This window comes from Sceloporus undulatus, chromosome 6 (assembly GCF_019175285.1).
Source record: "Sceloporus undulatus isolate JIND9_A2432 ecotype Alabama chromosome 6, SceUnd_v1.1, whole genome shotgun sequence".
Classification (NCBI taxonomy): Eukaryota; Metazoa; Chordata; class Lepidosauria; order Squamata; family Phrynosomatidae; genus Sceloporus; species Sceloporus undulatus.
In genome coordinates, this window is record NC_056527.1 from 35050261 (window position 1) to 35065772 (window position 15512).

Genomic DNA, 15512 nt, shown 5'->3' on the forward strand with positions numbered 1-15512 from the left:
TACGTTACTGGTATATATTTTACTGGTGTTTGTTGAAATTTCTATGGTTTTTCTATAGTTTCCTTGATTAGAAGACTTATGCTTGGGAAATTATATTTCGCTGAACTCCTTTCCTGCACTTTCTGGATTTTTTGCTGTTGTTTTTTTTTGGGGGGGGGGATTTCATTTTTTTTATTATGGAGGAAAAAGTTCTGATTTCAATTTTGTCAACTCCAATTCTCATTTCACTTTACTCATTGGATTAATCTTTTCTCTACCTCCCACCACTCCCTTGTTGCTTGGGACATGTAATAATCCTTTGCTACCAGAAACAAAGCATTATTTTGTTAAGAAACAAAAGGCACAATCAGCAAATGCTCAATATATATCAATTTTTACTATCTATCTATCTATCTATCTATGTAGTAAAAATTGATCCTCAGGTCTGTTTAATTTTCTAATCCTTGCATTTATGTTTGAATTTTTTTTTAAAGTGTTGTCCGTGCACAACTTTTATTGCAAACACAGACTGGTAGTCAGGTTCTGATATTCTTTAAACTGGAGATAAGGTACAGATTAATGACATAGCCCCAGGCAGTGGTCAGGTCACTAGTGCAGACTGCATGTGTGGCATTTCTCCACATACAGATATAGTATATAGTGTATTAAATATCAAAGAATACAACCTGTACGATTTCATCTCAGAGCACCCTTCCACCCAGTGGGCAGGTTATTACTGCACTGCTTTGTTTTTAAAATTGCTCTTGCTACTTTATCCAAGCTAACCGTTTCTTTGTATGACCTGCTACTACTCCTTTCTAAAGACAGCATCACCAGGCCAAAGTGTCAAGGACCCCACTCCATTCCTAAAATGAGGTGAGATGTAGTGTTTGCACAAGGGGTTATTGAGAGGGTGTAAATAATCCCGGGAGAACATGGGTTGAATCTGTGTTGTTCACATTAATTTTGAATGCATCTGATTAAGTTTTATTTGGGAGGCGTTGCCAAAAACCTCACAAAACTTGGGATAATCTATCTCAGGGTTTTTTTGGTTTTGTTTTTTTAGTTTTCCTGACAGATTCACATTGTCAGCTGTGTGAATAACTGATGTGGGCCCAGGATAAACTGGGATAAAACTCTGCATGTCTTGAACAGTGCTGACACATGCAACCAACAGAACTTGCATAGATGCGCACAAGTCCAGTTCTAATAAAAAACAGTGTGAACAACTAATCGGGAATGTGTGTGATTATTTATGTAGTTGTGTTGCAAACCAAAGTGTGTGAATAACCCTCAAGAGGAAAGAGAGTTAGGTGAATGGATGGATGGGGATCTTCTAGTAACTGAAGCCAGGGCCTGGATTAAATCCAATTGTGTGGATTTTTGTATTCTGTTTCTTGCTATATTGTGTGTGCACATGTGCGTGAAACATGTATGCCTAGTTTTGATTCACACAAAAACCTGTAACTCATTCCAAAGTAAGGGTCGAGTTTCCCTTATCTGGAATTCTGAAATATGAAATATTCCAAAAATCAAAAAATTTTGGAATAGCTGAGACAGTGACATCTTTGTTCTCTGGTTTTACGCACAAAATTATTAAAAAAATATTGTGTAAAATTACTTTACGGCTATGTATATAAGGTATATATGCAATGCAACTTAAATGAGTATTTGTGTTTAGATTTGGGTCCCATCTCCAGGATATCTCATTATGTACATATATGCAAATACAGGTATCCAAATACAGTAAATAAATAAATAAATCCAAAATCTGACACAACTCTGGTCCCAAGCATTTAGGATAAGGGAAACTCAGCCTGTACAAACATTACTGTGATTATTCTTAACTGAGGGTTTGCACTGTTTGTCATTCTGGCCCTTATCCCACCCCCTCTTTACTGAAACCTTTTTTTTATTTTATCAGTGAGTTGTAGCTATGCTTTGTACCCATTTATATATGTTAATTTCTTTTTGCAAATAAATATCCACTTTACCATCCTACAACATGACCAGATGAAAACCCTACCTCCATCTATATCTACACCCACCAGACTTGCAACAAATGGTACTAAATTTGCCACTATAAATAAATAAGTATAAATTTAGGAAGAAGAAGCATTTATTGATTGAAAATTCTTGCACATCTGTCTTATGACAGTGAAAAACAGATGTGATTGTTCAGATGAACCCTTCCAATGAGAAAACTAAATCTAGAAATCCAATAAACACCATATTAACTACCATGAGAGGGCAGCATTGCTGTAGCTATAAACCACACAATACTTGGAATAAAGCTAGCTTGATCCATCTAATATTATGACAGCTAAAGAGGAGTAGATATATTTTGAAGAACTCTGGATTAGTCAGAAATCAGAAGACTTCCATTAAAATATTTTACCTCCATGTTTGAATACCTTCCCTTATTAAACCTAGGCTAAATGCTCACTTGTGTTTGGTGTTAAATTGGATTACAAATTTGGTTTATTAGCTTTAGTTTAACACTTATTATGTTCTAAACTAGAACTAATTACATCCTCTTAAGTGGAAAATCAAATCAGCAGGCCATTTCCTTCTGTGCCTGCAAAATGTCAACATGATGGCATTTAGGAAATGTACATCTTATTCAAGAATGGCAGACAGTTACTCTCTTTATACCCCTTCTCTCATACATGAAAGGGAATTTATGGAAATGAAAACTTGCTGTTTTCTTTGCTGGAGAAAAGAAACAGATTAAATCAAAATTCAAGATGGAAATAAATCTAGTCTAAAACACACAATACTGCCTTTCTTCTACTGTTTAATTATTTGAAATAGGAGCAAGACTGCGTGGACTTAGTGGATCCAGTGTTGTAATGTTTCAAAGCAGGCTCACTGAAATCCATGGGTCAAGTTAGTCATGACGGATTTAAGACTGATCAATTTCATTGGGTCTGCTCTCAGCATGACTAAGGATGGATCAAACCCAGATCTTATTTAACATCTGCTAGAGGTTCATCCCAGCACTATAATCTCCTGTGACTGATTCTAGTCTACTTCTAACATTTACTTCAATGGAGAAGGGGGGACTTTCCCCCATCTCCATTGTTTAGTTTTGACCAAAATGTATGAAAGACAATTTCCCTGGAATACTAATGAACCAGTATAGAGTATGGCTGTCAGTTACTTGAAAGAAATCTTAGCATGATTGATGAGGTTTAATCCAGTAATCAATGAAATCTGCATATGATTAAAATAGTGTAGATTGCTGAAAGGACAAAAGCCTTCTCTTTAGATGGGACCTCTCTATGTCACATCATCTAAGAAGGCCAGAACTGGAAAAGTAACTTTTGGATGACAACTCCACACACTCCCTACAGCCACCTTGACTAGAGGTGATCCAATCCATCAAGTAATTTTTCCAAGCTGTCATCTGAATTCAAAGAGAAACAGTAATTTCCAGCTGAATTCTCATACGCCAAAAAGTAACTTTTCCAATATCTGTAGAAGACATGTTATCTTCTGCATGACAGTGAAGGAGGGCTCCCTGTTTTAACGTGATGGCTGCCATCTGCAATTTTTAGAATATTTATATTTGTAACAATTTTTCAAAATTAAAAATATGTGTTGCTCAGTTAGGGACGTTGTAGCTGATTTTAAAGGATGTTAATAAATGAATGTGAACAATTAAATATTACCGCTCCAACATAAACTCACAAGGATTCCACATGTTATGAAGGCAATAGGTTAAAGAGACATTCAAGTCAGTTCCTGAACAGATACAAAGAGATCAAAGTGACAAAGACTGGATGAACTAGTTATTTTTTTTCCCCTTTCTTAGATCTTCATGTATTTTGATGCTTGTGTCTTACATTAGGTATTTATAAGGAAAAGCTTAGTTCTTATTCATACAGCTCTGAAGAAAGGAACACTGATGATGGAATAGGAAAATACCTGATTGACATGATCCAACTTAGGGCAGGGCCTTCCACCATTGTAGGGCTTCTCCCGGAGCCATTTAGACCTGACTTTAACTCCACTGCCACATGATTTACTACATCGAGACCAGTTGGACCATTCACTGAGCTTGCAGTCTGAAGGGCAAGGAATGATGCAGGCTTCCTCAATGTATCCTGGGTGAAGAAAAGTGAAAGCACAAACTCAGAACACAGGAAGAACCAAACTGGATCAAATCAAAGATTCATCTCATTCAAAAGTGACAAAACACTTTCAGTATAATTCAGTTCAATTTCAGAGATGTTTTTAGCATTCCAATGGGTGTGTGGGGTTGAAAGCAAAAGACTAAGATCAAAAAGAGACAGCATATTTTTCATCTTAAACTTATTCCCAGCAACTAAGCTTTAAGGTGGAAAATTTCAATTTTAAAGAATGGAAGAAAAACATAAAAAGCTTGGAAATCCCCAAAGAGTGGTATCATGAAGAAAGACTGAGAGTGATCTGGGAAAATTAAGACTGACTGGGACCCAAAAGAATAAATTTTGGACCCAAGCCGAAGTCTCCCCACTCCCACACAGAGGCTACACAGATTTTCCTAGAAGGTGACAAACAGGACATAGGGGTAACTGCCCACTTTTCTGCCCAATAACTGGTATTCAGAGGCACACTGCTGCCAAATATGCAGGTTCTACTCCACTGATTACAACCATTGATAACCCTAACCTCCATACATTTGACTTCTTCTCATTACACATGCCTAAACTGGTGGCTATAATCACTACCTTGTTGGTAGCAAATAATTTTGCCAAATGGGCTGGTGAACTTATCACTTTTCAGATGTCTGGGACCACAAATCTCACAACCCCTTACCATTTACTATGCTGGGATGTGTCAATGGCAGATGTAAACCAAAAAATCTAGAAGACCCAAAGATTTCTCCCATCCATGCCATAACTGAATTAAGCAATGCCAATGTCAATGCTATGTTTGGACTGTCCTCAATATCACCAATCCTTTTCTCCCAAAACTAGGACCCAAAGTGGCTTACAGTCTAAAAACTTACAATTAAAAACTTACAAAAATACAATTAAAAGCTTTCAAAAGTGACAATTAAAATAGAATCAAACTGTTGCAAAATTAAAACAGATCAATTGCTTTAAAATAGAATACAATTAAAAAGATAAAAGCACTTTAAAACTATAAAACAATACACCACCCGTGGGATGTTATTTAAAAGCTTTCTGTTTTATATGCCTGTCTAAAGAAAAAGGTCTTAGCCTGCCAGCAGAAGGACAACAATAAATTCAGTGCATGACCCCAAGTTTTAGTACTACAAGAAGTATAAATTTAAAGATGATAATACGTGAAGGTGCAAATAAAAATACACAAACTAAATAAACACAATATTTTTATTAATATACTATATTGAAGGGGTGTGTGTGGATGTATGCATGTAGATGTAAAGGGGGTGGGTCCCATGAGTAAAATGTTTGAGTACACTGGGTTACAAGATTAAAATGATAACTTGACAAGATTCTGTCAATACAGATATTTCCTCAGCTTTAAGCCTGATATTAAAAATTTAACTGAGAAGCTGAGACATGCATCCAGGGACTACACTGAAGCAATACCTGAGCCCACTAGGATCTATGTTCATCAAATATCTATAGTTGAGACTTTCTGACATATATAAAACAACACCAGCCTGCCTCTTGTTATATCACCCTTACAACATAAACACAATGTCTTTACAATCAGTCTGCCATTTCACCCCTCTACAGCTAAACTGAGAGACAGTGGTGGTGCTCACAACATATGTTCACACACCCGCTAAACTAAATGTGCCTGATCCTCTTGAAGCCAGTGAACTTAACACTTTGCACACTACTGAGGCTAAAAAGAGAGAGTGATTGGCCACACCAGTGATCTGCAGATTAACAGCCATCTGCCCCTCCATTCTACACAGAGTAATTGCTTGGAAGAAAATTCAGATGCTTGGCTCCGATTGTCGATGGTTTGAAAGGTGATGATAGTGCTACTAGGGCAAGTGGAGGTCACTTGCTACAGTTCTTAGAAAAACTACGTTGGCTTTTCTTTTTTGCCACAGAAGATGGTGTCATAAATATATGTGTGGTATAAAAATATGTGACAGTACTCCCCACCAACAGGAAACAAGGGTGGTGAGCACTAACAGAAATGGGGCCAAAACATGGCAACTGAAAAAAGAGAGGGAAATAGCCACATGTTCTGGAGAGGTTGCAGAGGTATCCCCCCACACCCACACATATACAAAATATGGAGGGAAAAAGCCATAGGGGAGAGACACACACATATACAAAATATGGAGGGAATATCCATAGGGGAGAGAGAAAATGAGGAGAGGGAGGCATGAGAATTGAACATGCTTGGAAGGGTCAGAAAGCTGAGGGTCAGTTAGGAAAGGAAAAGTGTAAATTATGGGGGATGGAGTGGAATGCCTATCATGACATTTCTTACAAATATGGTAGTATTTTTACAACTCCTGAGGCTTGCTGCAAAAATAAAGACAGAGTGCTTCACTTTGACCATTCACACATGTGGCGTGGGAAGAGAAGATGTCACAAACTTTAGTCAGTAGGGAAAAGTTGTGTAAATTTGAAAAACTGTGTAAATATTTGCACCCATGAGAGAATGTGTTTCAAAATGTGTGAAAATTTCAGTATAGAAATTAAAGAAAACACTAAGGGTGTATACACACTGCAGAAGCAGTCTGATGCCACTTAAACTGCCATTCCTCTACCCTGTGGAATCCTAGGATTTATAGTTTGATGCAGAATCAAGTTCTTTCACAGACCAGGCTGAATGTCTCACCAAACTACAAACTCCAGGATTCTACAGGATAGAGTCATGGCAGTTAAAATGGCATCAAACTACTTTAATTCTGAACTGGGGCTGCACCCTGTCTCCCAATCTGAAACAAAACATGAACAAGAAGGTGAGATTTAGTAGGTGCATAACAACCAGTATGGTGTAGTGGTTTGAATGATGGACATTGGAAGATTGGGACTTGAATCTCCACTTGGCCTTGGAACCATAATGGCTGACCTTGCACAAGTCACATTCTTTGAGCTTCAGAGAAGGACAATGGCAAAACCTGCTCTGAACAAATTCTGCGAAGAAAACCCCATGATAAGTCAGAAATAATTTGAAGGCCCACAACAACAATAGTTGTACTAGGTGAGATTTTTAAAAAACCAAAAACCAAAAGAAAACCTTGATTTTGCTATTTTATATAAGGGACACCATTTTACTACCCCATTATATATACTGTGACAAGCATCTTCAGATTTTGATATTCACAACTTTAGCAAATACCAAGGACCCAGTGTACTGCTAATTTTTTAAAAACAAGGATAGGGAACCTTTGGCTCTGGAAATGTTTAGACTATAACTCCTATCAACTTCATCCATCATGAGCAACAGTAAGGGACGTGAGTGCTGTAATATAAAACATCTAGAAAGCCACAGGTTCCCCACCCTGATTTAAATAACGATTAGTCTTATTAACTTGGTTTGTTGGAAGGACTGCCTACGTGTACATCAACCTGCCAAAATGTTAAGATATGAGGAGCTCTTCTTTCAACTGACCTTGGCATCTGAGAGTGAGGTATATATATGGCAAATAGATAGCCCTACCCAATCTGTTGAACACTCCATTACCGCCCCCAGCCAGCTTGGTGCCTGTTTTATTATATGTTATTTCATTTTAGGCACCTAGAAAGTCCACTTTTAAAAAATTCCTAGGTTTGTAAACAATTTACTTTGTGATCAAAATGGGTTTCTGCTGATTGTAGTTCTTGATTATCTGTAATTGATTTTGATAGAATGGGATTTTTAGTAGTTGCATTTTGCTTTTTAAGGATTACAAAACCACTCATTAAAACTATGCCTTATAGAGTGGCAGAATATACATTCCTAAATAAACAAAGAAGAAAACAAACCAGATCTGTCACACATACACATATTTAAGGTCAGACATGTGGATATTTGCCATTAATTCACATATGGTAGAGGAATATTTTGCCGATAAAAAGAAAACCGAGGGTGCCAACTACCATAAGAACCACTGGCATATAGATGGTGAATGACATCTACTTTGCTCAGAGCAAAGTAGGATAATGCATACAATATCCTTGGGACATGTCACTGATAAATAAAATGGCAGACCAGAACTACATCAACTAGAGTCAGAGCTCATACAGAAAGATATAAATTTAAACTGATTTCTGTTCCTTCTGTACCACCATGATCAACATTAGGAAAGGGACATTAACCAGTGTTATCTATGAGTTCATCAACTCTATCAGTCTACAATAGTCTACTTCAGAAATGAAATATCTGATGGTAGAAAATAGTTCTAGAACAGACCATGTGTGTTAATTCTAGGATACAAAAGAAATAGATTCTAGCAAAAAGAAGTTCATCTGGAAAACATGACCATCTTCAGTGCAGTGAAATTGTTTTAAAACTCCCATCTATGGGCTGCTGGAAAAGCACCTGGTTGGGGCTGAGCTTGCTGTCTTCATAACTGAATTCAATTTCTCCATAGTTTCTGAATAAGCAAAGGCATTTCTTTTTTTACAGGTATCATCCTGCCTTTTGAGAGGCAGCTTGATGGAGTGGTTTGATCATTGGACTATGACGCTGGAGACTAGGGTTGCCATAAGTTGGAGACGACTTGAAGGCACATAACAATAACAACTCTGCCCTTCCACTCCAAATGGAAGCTTTCATGGTTCAGAATACCATATGATGTGACTCATGATAAAACTAGACATCTGCAAAACTGGTTAAAGCTTAATTACAAAATAATAATTAAAAAAAATCCACTGAACTCTAACCCTATGACCTAGTGGTCTCAACACTTGACTGAGACATTCATCGTCTCTCACATGTTTGGCCCATGCAGCCCTATAAGTAATAAGAAACAGGCAGACAGAAATGGACACTTACAGAGAAAATGGAAAGAGAAGGATGGAAAAGGAAGTGTATTCAAGGAGAAAATGAAATAAATACATAAGGAGATCTATGAGCTTGGGATGAGGAGTGGAGAACATAAGCACACCGTGTAATTATATCCTAGAGAATATCATGAAACAGATTTTTAAAAAGGTGTAGATAAAATGTACAAAAAGGGAGGCATAAAACAAAAAGCACACAAAAACTAAAAAAGCTGTTTACAATCACCACGGACAGGTACTGAAAGAAGAACCTATGCTTTATATAACCTCCCACTCCAAAGTCAGCCATTTATGTAAATCCCTAACTTTACTTGTCCTAGAAAACATTAGTCATGCTAATTATTTTCTTTAAAAAGGTGGGTCAAGGGAATTTTGGACTAAATTTCAAAGGAGTTTATCACACGGGAGGAATTTCTCTTAATTTTAAATGAAAAGAAAGTGGGGCCAGAATGCATTCATGTGAATTCGCTAGTTCAGCAAATTTACGTGAATTTGAATTGCATTTGAACTGACTTCCCATTGCCCAAAAATAGCTTGCCATTGCCTGAAATTGCATGTGGTAGTCTATCATGCAATAATGAGAAACCCCATGATTGCGTTCGGACTGACTTCCCATTGTCCGAAATTGCATGTGGTAGTCCTTGATGCAATAACGTTAAACCCCATGATTGCGTTGGGATTGCCATTGGATTATACTTCCAATTTCCCTTGTCTGATAAACTCCAACATGTTTTCACCACTTAGTGGAAATGGAAGCCACCAACTGTCACTATAGATATGGAAGCAATAGCCATGAAACAGCAGCTATACATATGATTGTCCTATATGCATATAAAATTGTGTGTTTGTGTGTGCTATTTAAATGAGAAGAAGTACAGGTTCTTAACCCAGGGTGAGAGAAAAATGCTTAAAACAGTCTTCCACAACCCAGTATCCTCCATTTCTACAAAAACTCTCATCATCTCTACACAGCATGGCCATGCTGGTGGGTCTGTGTGTGTGTGTCTGTGTGTGTGACAATTGTTACCATCCAATACATATAGAGGTCACCAGATTGGCTAAGACTGGCTCTGAAAACAATGGAGTATAATGAGTAATTCAAAAGAGAATAGAATACTGTTGTTGCTGCTGTTGCCAGAAATATTGCTTCTCACACCTGCATTATTAATGATCTCTGCACATCGGTAAAGAGAGAAGCTGGACAAGCCTGGTTAGAGGCAGATATTCACAGCCTTCAGAATGCTTCCACCTGTAGAATTACTTCAGTTTGACACTGTCATGGCCCCATCCTATGGAATCCTAGGATCCATAGTTTGTTGTGCCACTGGAGCTTTCTGATAGAGAAACCTAAATAGCTTACAAAACTAAAAATCCCAAAATTTCATAGCATTGAGCCATGGCAGTTAATACAGTGCCAAACTGAATTAATTCTGCAGTGCAGATGGAGCCCTAGAAGCTTGTCTATAAAAGAGTTAGGGCAGTCAGAGACAGAGTGAAGACCTGTTAGGAAGGCAGGAATTGAAAAAAAATCTTAATAGAGGTTTGGGAGCTGGGAATGTAGAAAGGGTTTAGGGAGTTAAACTTAGCTGTTACATAATAAATTGTTATTGGTTGCATTTTCTACAATTATTTGTGGCTGTTTTCAATTAACTGGTCACACCTTACTACACTGAACCCACTAATTAACACAGGCACTTGTTCACAATAGCGCTCACCTTGAGCCTGAGTACCAGATCCTTGGAGAGATCCTGAGAGTAAAAGGGTAAGGTGAGTGACAGGAGCCTCAGGGTTAGAACTGCAGGGCTATCCATCACAACTTTTTATTTTTTATGTGAATAGGAGAGGAGGATAAAATGCAGGCAGCTGCCCAGTCTTGCCTCTGTATGAAAGTATCAGACTGGGTAGGAGCAGAACACCACTGAACAGAATTTATGGTGCACACATGTGCAGTCGGTCCTCCTTTTCCATGGATTCTTTATCCATGGTTTCAAGCATTTACGGCTTGAAAATATTTTAAATATATATATACATTCTAAAAAGCAAACCTTGATTTTGCCATTTTATATAAGGAACACCATTTAACTATGCCATTGTATTTAATAGGACTTGAGCATCCATGGATTTTGGCCTTCATGGGAGTCCTGGAACCAAATCCCAGCAGATACTAAAGATCCACTATACGTTCTGAAAAAAGAAAGTCTCAAATAAATTTATCTCCTTTACAAGTCCTGATCTACACCCTCAGGGTTATTGAACAAACAAAGGGAGGGGAAAAGCCATGTGCACCACCTTCAGTTCACTGGAGGAAAGCTGAGATATAAAGGTATCAAATAACAAATGTATAAAGTATAGCAAACATCATCTGAACAAATGTTGCCAAGAAATCCCTACGAAAGGGTCACCTTAAAGTCCCCATAAGTCAGAAATGACTCAAAGATACACAGTAACTGTGAGGATAAAGTATTTTACACATTGGTTAGTTAACTATCAGTTAGTAGTAATTCTCTCAACTGGATTAGGTAGAAACCAGAGGAAGGCAGGTTGATTGCCCAATTAAGACTTTTGTATTACTCATTCTAGATATAGGTGGATATAATCCAAACATATTAAATAAGCAACTCTCAAATAATAAAAGAAAGAAATTGGAATATTAGGTGTTGGTTTTTACTCAGCAGTACAAAAAATGCCTGTTGTGATTCATATATAATCTGACATTTATAAAGTTGGACAATTTCTTAGTAGATGTAGCTGTCTCAAAGAGACAAAGATGGGTACAATCAACATGCACCTTTTTAGGAATATAAAGTTGAAATTATGGAAACTGTATAGCATCCTATATTTGTTACTATGAGAGTACAGTTTCTATACAGCTGCTCTTCCAGTGTGTAGTGAAGGACACAACTTTTTGCATTTCCCTTGACTTTCAAAGGTATTTACAATCTACCTGACAGTGTTTGTATTCATGGCTATGTCACAAGAGCCCATCGAATGATGAATTGAACTGCAGCATGTCTTTTATCATGTTTTCAAGATTAGCCTCCGAGGCTTTAGTGGCACAGAGCCATTGATCTTCTACATCAGCAGTTTGGTCTCTTCTTTACTGAAGGGAGGCTTCCCTAGTTTTTCATGCTAATAGACACCTTACGGGTCATGACTCATTGCAAGACTAGGAAGAGTGACACTAGTTAAAATAGCAACATTGTCTTCCTTGTGTCTCAACACGTTCAGATAATAGATCAGCGAGATCCAGATGAGTAAAAACAGCCTCTCTCAAATAAACCATGATTGAATGTGCTTAGTATCATTGAATATCAAGCACACCATCAAGACAATTGATTCTAACACCAGGGTCCTACGCACATTTTTCTGGAAGACAGTTCTGTTATTTCAGAGAAAAAATGAAAAGAGCAGCACAATCCTACTTCAAAAACACACCTAGGGGTTTTTTTTGGGGGGGGGGGGGTAGGATAAGGTACAATTCTCTTTAGCAAAATTTCAGCAGAAACAGCCTTCTGCTGGCAAAGCTCTGTTTTGCTGGCTGCTCTCAGAAACCACTGACACAGCAATCTGCTGGCAGATCTGCTTTACTGGATAAGATCTGCTGGCAGAAGAACCAGAAAAAGTACCCAAAGTAGAAGCCAAGTTACACCAGATCCAAACCTCTCCAAGCATAAAGACAGTCACCATGCTGATAAAAAGTTAGGCTAAAGTGATGGTTCTAAATGCTTGGTAATTTGCAAGAGGACATTAGGATGGGATTAGATTTAATACAGCATTCACTGGCCTAGCTGCATTTGCATGTCAGAAATAATCCGGTTTGACGTCACTTTAACTTCCATAGCTCTATGCTATGGAATTCTGGAAAGTGTAGTTTGTTGTGCCAGCTGATTTCCACTCTGGTGCCACAACAAACTACATTTCCCAGAACTCCATAGCATTGAGTCATGGCAGTTAGAGTGGTATCAAACAGGATTATTTCTGCCATCTGTTTTTAAGTGTGACAAATGCAAATTTTACTTACTTTGGCCCTGTACAAACGGGCCATTAAGCACTTACTGAGTATGTGCTAGGGTTGCCCGGAAGCATCCTTTTCAGACGCTCCCTAACCATAGGACATACTCAGTACGTCAAAATGGCAGTGCCCTGTCTACATGGGCTCTGCCATTTTGACATAACGGCCTCATTGCGTCCAAATGGCACGGCATGGCAGTTATGTTATGGCGCCGCTGCAGGGTGCCTGTGGTGCCCTTTCAGTGGCGGCGAAAGCAGGTCCAAAACAGAGCTCCTTTCATGCTGCGTATTGCTGGCGCGGCCTTTACACAGCCGCGCCAGCAATACTCTCTGTCTCCCCGCCACTGTCGGGGTGTCCTTGCGCATGAAGCCCCAAGGACACCCCTTTCCAGGCCACCATATTTTAGAAAGCTATTTTCTTTCTCATTATTGTAAATAAAGGCTGCAACTACACTGCAGAAATAAGGCAGTTTAATACCACTTTAATAGCCATGACCCAATGCAATGGATTTCTGGGAATTGTAGTTTGGTGGGGGCACCAGAGCTCTCTGACGGGAAAGGCTAAATAGCTCACAAAACTACAAATCCCAGAATTCCATAGCACTGAGTCATGGCCGTTAAAGTGGTATCAAACTGCTTTTTTTCTGCAGTGTAGTTGCATCCTTTGTTTACAATAATGAGAAAGAAAATAGCTTTCTAAAATATGGTGGTTGGATTTGGGACTGTAATGATAACTAATTACTTTTAAATGATAACTTGCAATGTATAGAAGGGTAATTTAATCCAAGATGTGATCCTTGACTCCTCACACATACTAAACATTTCTTTAGTATCTAGTTCAATTAATTTCAAGAGTGATGATCACTGAATAGTTTTGTAGGCCATGGAAACACGATAATACTTAACAAAGTCCCAACAATAATGTTGAGAATCAGAGTAATATGAGCACTGGGTCAGGACCAGTCTATTTATTTATGATCCACCTTTCTATGTATAGCTGAAGTGGCAAACAAACAAAATAAATAATCAAATTATAGAATTTGTAGAAATAATATCACAAATTCCGTAAGATGTGGTGGAAAGCAAAACAGATCTACAAAGCCATGTGTCTCAATTTCCCCCACTTTGCTTTCCTGTCACATCATTTAGAGTATGTAAAAAGGCCTTTAAAAGTGATAAAAAATGTATACAGTAAACCATAAAGTGATGCCTGACCACATGGACTCTTTTATAGCAACTGAGAGTTTATTATCAGGCATACAAGCAATTAAATAAGAAATTCAGCACTTCACATAGATACTCCCAACATCTGTTCTCAAAACATTCACCGATGCACAGATATTCCCCTCTAATCCCCTGTCTAAGCCTTGCAACCACACAGAGCTTTGTAGAGTCAGCACAAATCAATGTATCTCATTTAATTAATGCTAAAGGGGGAAATAATCTCACACTAATAAGGCAGCAGACAAACCATCCTGGACTGGTTGACTGTGCCTAAGGTCTTAAAAATAAACCAACATGAATTAAGAAGTGCATTATGACCTATATATAAAAAAATATCGAATCTTTGTTGTATCAGAATGCCGACTGGGGAAGAGTTACAGGAGAAAGCGGTTGTAATCCTCAATGGCCCTATTATATAGCACAGCCTTGAATCACAATGGTAAAAGGGATTCTGGCCTCCTTTGCTTCCAAAAAGTGGAGATGGCTGTGGGGCATTGTGAATAGGTTTTCACCTGCCATACAATTGCAGCCTGCAATATGCATTCACAGAGAAAATAGCTAATACATCAATAAACCATTGGTATTCTAATTACCATGTATTATGTACAAAATGGAAAGGGAGAGAGAAATAAAGAAAATAAATGAGCAGCACCTTTGCAACTAACTAAATTTATTTTAGCATGAGCCTTCATATTTAAGAAGTGGGATGAACTGAAGAAGTGGGCTGATCATAACCAAAGCTCATGATAAATCAGGTAGTCTCAAAAGGTGCTGATTGATGCTTTCGTGTTTCTCCCCCCAATTTCATTTTATGCTGAAATAAATTAACATGATTATCTCTTGGGAAATGACATGCTTTTTCTGTAGGAGATACTGTTAACCTTTCTGTGATGCTTTGCATTTGCATATTCAAAAGCATTTTTACTGGTAAATTTCAAGAGGTGCTTTTACAGGTTTATATATGTGTATATACAAGAGTACTGAGGCTGATCCTGTGGACAGCTAAAAAGAAATATGGGCCTGTTACAGACTGCCAAAATAAAGCTGCTTCGGGTCTCCTTCGAGGTATGCTGTTTAAATGATGCATGCATCCTAAGAATCCGGAAGCTGCACCAAAGCTGCACTCCAGTGCTTAGGAATGGAGTGTGGCTTTGGCGCAACCTCCGGACTCTTAGGACCCATGCATCATTTAAATAGCATACCTCCAAAGAGACCCGAAGCAGCTTTATTTTGGCAGCCTGTAACAGGCCATGAGTCTTAGAGCAGACCAAGCAGGAAATCTCCCTGGAAGCCAAGATGACAAAACTGAGGCTGTTGTAGTCTGGACACATCATGAGAAGGCATGAATCATTAGAAAAGACAATA

The 15512-nt window shown here is 38.1% G+C and overlaps 1 protein-coding gene across 6 annotated transcripts in view; it reads right to left on the bottom strand.

Moving 5' to 3' along the window:
- THSD7A (thrombospondin type 1 domain containing 7A) overlaps positions 1 to 15512 on the bottom strand; it is a 293837-nt gene that overhangs the window by 46046 nt on the left and 232279 nt on the right. For all 6 annotated transcript variants that reach the window (XM_042475198.1, XM_042475201.1, XM_042475199.1 and 3 more), the window contains one exon: positions 3910 to 4088. In XM_042475198.1, coding sequence (XP_042331132.1) covers positions 3910 to 4088 — 179 coding nt within the window. The remainder of the gene's footprint in view (positions 1 to 3909; positions 4089 to 15512) is intronic.